At 55.7% G+C, this 5,852-nt stretch overlaps 1 protein-coding gene across 1 annotated transcript in view; it reads right to left on the bottom strand.

The window, feature by feature from the left end:
* FMNL1 (formin like 1) overlaps positions 1-5,852 on the bottom strand; it is a 29,377-nt gene that overhangs the window by 6,849 nt on the left and 16,676 nt on the right. The window contains exons 8-16 of the mRNA XM_027768869.1: positions 5,022-5,130; positions 4,415-4,491; positions 4,128-4,221; positions 3,176-3,250; positions 2,823-2,933; positions 1,390-1,539; positions 761-862; positions 343-598; positions 1-113 (exon numbers count right to left, since the gene is read on the bottom strand). Of these exons, the coding sequence (XP_027624670.1) occupies positions 1-113; positions 343-598; positions 761-862; positions 1,390-1,539; positions 2,823-2,933; positions 3,176-3,250; positions 4,128-4,221; positions 4,415-4,491; positions 5,022-5,130 (1,087 nt within the window). The remainder of the gene's footprint in view (positions 114-342; positions 599-760; positions 863-1,389; positions 1,540-2,822; positions 2,934-3,175; positions 3,251-4,127; positions 4,222-4,414; positions 4,492-5,021; positions 5,131-5,852) is intronic.

The following is a 5,852-nucleotide window of genomic DNA, read 5'->3' as shown; positions in this document are numbered from 1 at the left end:
CAGGGGCGGTGCTTCCTGCTCCGAGGGGAGGCCAGGCAGTGGAGGCGGCAGCGGCGCTGCTTCTGGACTCCGCTCTGCCTCTGCGGCAGACGGGAGATCTGAACCTAGGGCCGCTGGACAGGGGGAGGGGGCGTGTCAACTTCTCAGCTAGGGTGGTCTTGTGGCCACCGCTGGCCCCCTTACGCATGCGCATGCGTGCTGGGATCTTTTCAACCCACCAGCTCCCACCTGAACCACGCCCACAATCCGAACCTCCCTCTCCCACGTCTCCGCGCCAGAGATACCCCCAGGTTCCCCTCCAGGGCTGGTTCCCTGCACCCCCAGCTTGAAGTGCCTGCATACCTGGGCTCAGGGAGCCGGTGGGCACTCCTGGAGTTGGAGCATCACTGCCATTCGGAGTTGCCACAGCGACCACGGGGAGGATCTCGATGGAGACAGCATCCCCCGGCCCCCGCAGGATACGGATTAACCCCTTCTCCTCCATCTCCTCTACCTTCAGCTCTAGGGCTGAGGGCCGTGCCGAGGCGGCGGGAGGCACTTTCTCGGGCTCGGGGGGACGCCTGGAGGCGCCCATGGCGGTGGACTCGCTGAAGCGCTCCTAAGAGCCCCAAGGGGAAGGGTCAGTATTCACCCGCCGGCTCCCAGGCACAGAGCCCCTGCCGTTTTCCCGGGTTGAAGGGAGATGCCTAACCTAGAAGCCCGGGCTAGTCTGTTCTCAGGCACCCGCCCAACCCCGGCCCGGCCCACGCCCCAGCCTCACCCGCAGGGTCTCCAACTCTTTGCGGGCCTGACTTAGCTGCTTTTCCAGCTCTGCAATCTTGGCCATGGAGTCGTTCTCCGCGTCCCGAAGCCGCTCTGTCAGCTGTGGGACCCGCACATGGTAAGCTACCCACCGCGGCCAAGCCCGGGCACCGCCAGTGAGGGGGTGGCATCAGGCATGCCTGCCTGGAGGACTGGGGGAGGCTCCCACATCCGCTCAGCCCAGTGAGTCGCGGGTGGGCCGAGCCTGGCGCTCGAACCCAAGGCAATGAGGAGGGGAAACTAAGGCATGACTGATGAGGGAGGTGGGTGGAGAGGAAGAGACTGAGCTGGAGGGGCCCCAGGCACTCAATTCACCCACATCAGGGCAGAGGCGTGAGCATGGGGAGGGAGGGGCCTGCCCTCCTTATAGGTTCAGCTCAGCGAGGTGCTCTCTGAATGCTCCTTGAGGAAGCACCCAGAGAACTCAGGATTTGGGTGCAGGTCAGACACAAGGGCCAGGCAGACTGCCACCTCCAATCCACATCCCAAACAGTGCCTGTGGCCCAGCGCCTAATGCCAGCATGGGACCCTGTGACAGACGGGTCCTGTGGGTCACTGTGCTGGGCTGGGCTCAGGACCCGCTCTCACCAGGGAAACCTGCTCCTGGAGCTCATCCATGTGCTCCAGCACCGCGTTCTTGGTCTCCGTGTCCTCCAGCAGCGAGCCCACATCAAAAACGTTGTCCAGGTACGCCTGAATTTGCACCTGCAGCTTGTCACTCTCGGTGAGCCGAAGCCTCTGTCCCCCAGATGGAAGGTGTAGGGTGAGGCCGGTGTGCGGGGGTCTTTCCAACCCTCACCACCATGGGGGCCCAGAAGAAGGGGCCTAAGCCCTAGCTTGCTTTTTTTGTTTCTTTATTTATTGAGATATAATTCATATATCAAAATTCACTATGGTAAAGTATACAGTTCAGTCATTTTTAGTACATTCACAAGGTTATGTAACCAACACCACTAATTCCAGAACATTTTCATCACCCCCCAAAAAAACCCTGTATCCGGTAGCAGCCACTCCCTATCCTCTCCTCCCCCAGCCCCTGGCAACCAGGAGCCTACTTTCTGTCTCTGAGAACTTGCCCATTCTGAACACTGCACATAGAGGAATCGTGTAGTATCTGGCCTTTTGTGTCTGGCTGCTTTTACGTGGCATGATGTTTTGAGGCTCCTTGTGTATCCATGCTAAAACCTGTATCATTTTTTCTGCTTACGGCTGGGTACTATTCCATTGTGGAACTATACCACCCCAGCCTGCTCTTTTTCTTCTCTTTTTTTCTTTTTTTGGAGTGGTTTTTGCTATAGGGCGCGTGCGCTTGCCAGACAGACAGAGACAGAGAGACAGAAAGCGAGAAATCACTGCCCAGGGGGGATGACTACACCTCAATCCCTTCTCCTCCATTCTCCTCTCGGGATCTTGGGCACACACGCACACGCGCCTGGCATGAGATTAAGCCACCGGGTCCGGGACTCAAACCGGATCGACTATGTGGGAGTCCAGCAACATATCCATTATGCTAACTGCTGGTCCCTCCAGCCTGCTCTTCACCTTTTGTTAGTTCTCACTTTCAAAAATCCAATCCCAAAGGCCCCACTCCTCCAGAAAATTTCCTGGAGGAATCAGGGAAGATGCTGCAGCTTTCTGCTCAGGCTGGACCAGGAAGCACCAAGCTCTGAGGTCCACCTTCCCGTGTCCTGGCCCCATCGGGCAGGAGCCATCTCCCATTATATGCTGAGTCAGAGCCAGTCCCAAGGCCACCTTGAGGCTGTCCTGCTTGCAGCAACAGCTCCATGGACTGGGTGCCTGTCATGCACCAGGCACGGTCATCATTCTCTGTGATTCTATTTCACAGATGGGTAAACTGAGACTCAGAAAGAGAAAGAGACTTATTCAAGGTCACATGCCTAGGAAATGGCAGAGCCAGGATTTGAACCCAGGCCTGCCTGACCCCATACCCATGCTGTTAACCACTCAGCCAGAGTCTACAGTGAGTGAGTGATTAAGTCTGGGGAGAGTACAGGGCTCACCTCTAAGTACAGGTCCAGGCCCAGGTGGGTGAACTCATATTGTAGGAAGACCCGGAAGTTCATGTTCTCCACCGAGTGGACCACAATGTTGATGAACTGCATGCAGGCCACCTGGGAACCGGGGACAGGATTGGGTTTATGACCTTGAGGTGCCCTCTACCCCTATTCACCCCAAGTCCTCCTCCCTCTCCACAGTTCTCACTCCACTAACCCAGCTATGTCCCTACCTGTGTTCACCTCTGTGTCCCAGAACCTCTGCAGCTTGAGCCATCCCCCATCCTTCTGCCCTCGCCCAATACCCACGCTTTGCTGGGGCAGAACCCAGACACTCAGGCCCCGAGTCCTGAGCTCACCATGAAGTCGATATTGCTGTCCTCATTCCGGAAATATTCCATCAGCTTTTCAAAGCGGTGCTGCTCCCCACACACCTGGAGAGGGAGAGGCTCTCACTGAGGACCCAGAGACACAGCTCCTAAACCATCTTTCGGCCGCCCCCACCTCAGTGCCTCTGCGGCTCCTCTCAAGTTAAATCTGAGTAAGGCCAAGTTGCTCCTCTGCTTCAAATCCTTCTCAGTCTCTTCCACAGCACCCTCTCCCATGCCCCCCACTCCACCCCAGCTACATTGGAGACCAGACACACTCCCACGTTGGGGCCTTCGCACGTGCTGTTCCGACCATCTGGCATGGTCTTACTCAAGTGAGTCCCTCACTTTCCTCAGAGCTTTGCTCAGATCTCACCTGCTCAATGAGACCTTCCCTGCCTGCCCTGTAACCACTGCGGCTCCCCCTGCAACCTCCCTCTTCCCCCAGCATTGATCATTTTCTAACTTTCTAACAGGTTATGTATTATGCTGTTTACCATCTGTCTTCCCCTCCCTTCCATGTTTCTTCTGGTTGCTGATCTATCTCAAATGCCTAGTCCCACGCCGGGCATGTAGTAGGCACTCGCCAGTCACTAGAGGGGTGGATAAGTTTATCCTGTGGGCCCCATGCATCCACTTCTTGCAAGCCTGGTAACCAATCAGCACTCCAGGGTGTAGGCATCCAGTCCAGTCTGGAGCTCGCAAAGCTGTGAGTCACAGATGCAGCAGAGCCCTAAACCTATTCCTGTCACCACCAAGCAGTGTCCCTGTCACTCCAGGCAGTAATGATTCTTCACCTTTCCTTTAGAACTTCCCAACCTAGTTTGGCCTCTGAGTTCCCCAGATTCCCACCCTGTGTCCCCAGCTACCCACAGCAGAGGCCACGACCACCACCAACAGGACTCCATGGAGGTGAGTATGTTTGGGGAGGGGGCTCCAGTACCTCCTTGAAGTTGTCAAAGGCTGCAAGGATGATGTCATGTCCTCCCCGTACCAGGCACACAGCCGCCAGCAGTTCCAAAACCAGAGCCTTGGTTCTGGGTGAAGAAGAAGATTGTCCCCTGAGATCAGGCAGGCCCCAAAGCAAACATGGGCTAGGGCCTACTAGGAGGAGGAGAGGAGAGATGATTTGGGGGTAGAATGAACCTGAGATTTGGGGGACAGAGTAGGTAAAGGCTTAAGTAGGAGAAGGGTCTAGATGTGGAGAAAGGTTAGGGTTGTAGACCTCACCTTGGGTTCTTGTTATTGAGACTCAGAGCAATCTCATTGACACAGGCTGGGTGGTTCATGACGAGGCTGAAGCCAGACTGCAGAGAGAAGAGAGGTCAGCACCTCCAGGCAGGCCTCCAGGGTTGTCAGCACCCTCCTGCCCAGCACCTCTAGCATGCTCAGTGCCATGCCATTCTAGTCTCTAACTGGCCCAAAGCTCAGAGTTCTTTATATCCAACTAGTCTCTTCTGCAGCTCTCAAAGCCTGGCCCTGGCCCTCTTTTTCAAAGCTAGTGTCAGGCTCCTTTGACATGGTGAGCCCATGAAGGCTGCTGAGTGAGGGAGAACCTACCTGCACCCAGCAGTCCTCCAAACAAAATAACCTAGAGGTTGCTTTCCCCATGGGCCTCACTGGCCAACCCCCCTTGGTAAATGTGCCTAAGTCCCCGCGGGAGGCACGTGTCCAGGGTACCTGAAGATACAGGCTTCCCTCGAGGCTCAGCAGCCTCAAAACCCTGAGCCAACAGCCCAGATCCCCAGGTTCACAGTGGGGTACAGGAGTGAGAGGGACAGCTGGTCCCTGAACCTCAGCGGCTTGCGCCGTCCTCTCCCCATGCCCACCAGCCAACCTGGTAGTTCATGATGGCGCGCAAGCACATGATGCAGACATGGACGTCGTCCTTCTGGCTGACAATGCGGGAATTCCGCAGGGCCTTTCTGCTGTGGGCTGGGGTAAGCCTGGTGGGTGTGGAGGAGGCAGCAGGGGTCAGAGTCCCAGCCTCAGCTTCCCATTCCCACCACGCAGATGGTCTCTGGAGTAAGAGGGGGACACCTCCGAACCTCAGGCCACTGCTGCCTGCCTGCCTGCCTAACCAGAGAGCCAGCCAAGGGCAGCTGCAGCTTCTTCAGTCCTTGGGCCTGGGCTCTGGCATGGGAGGTGTTGGGGAGTGGGGGAAGCAAAAACCCTTAACCATGGGACCAGCACGTGGCATGGTCACCCACATGGCTGACCATGGTTCGAGTCCTGGACCTGGCAGCTTTCTTTCTCACTCTTTCTCTCTCTCTGTCTCTCTCTGGTCAAATTAAAATAAATGAATAAATAAATAAAATTAAATAAATAATTATATATATTTTTTTAAAAAGACCTTTAACCATGATTTAGCATTGAAGAAGGTTACTGTGGACCAGCGAGTGGCCTGAAGGTGAAGGAGCTGGATCCCACATGGCCGACTGCACAGTTCAAGTCCCAGACCTGTCGGCTTGAAAAATGCAGGGGACATGCGTGCATGCCCAAGATCCCAAGAGGAGAATGGAGGAGAAGGGATTGTGGCGTGATCATCTCCCCGGGGGATGATTTCTCGTTTTCTGTCTCTCTGTCTCTGTGTCTGTCTGGCAAGCGCACACACCCTTTAGCAAAAAAAAAACCTCTCCAAAAAAAAAAAAAATTTTTTGGACAGCAA

This window comes from Tupaia chinensis, unplaced genomic scaffold, assembly GCF_000334495.1.
Source record: "Tupaia chinensis unplaced genomic scaffold, TupChi_1.0 Scaffold148004_1, whole genome shotgun sequence".
Taxonomy (NCBI): Eukaryota; Metazoa; Chordata; class Mammalia; order Scandentia; family Tupaiidae; genus Tupaia; species Tupaia belangeri.
Note: the sequence above shows the minus strand (reverse complement) of the source record. Positions and strands in the feature narration are given on the sequence as shown.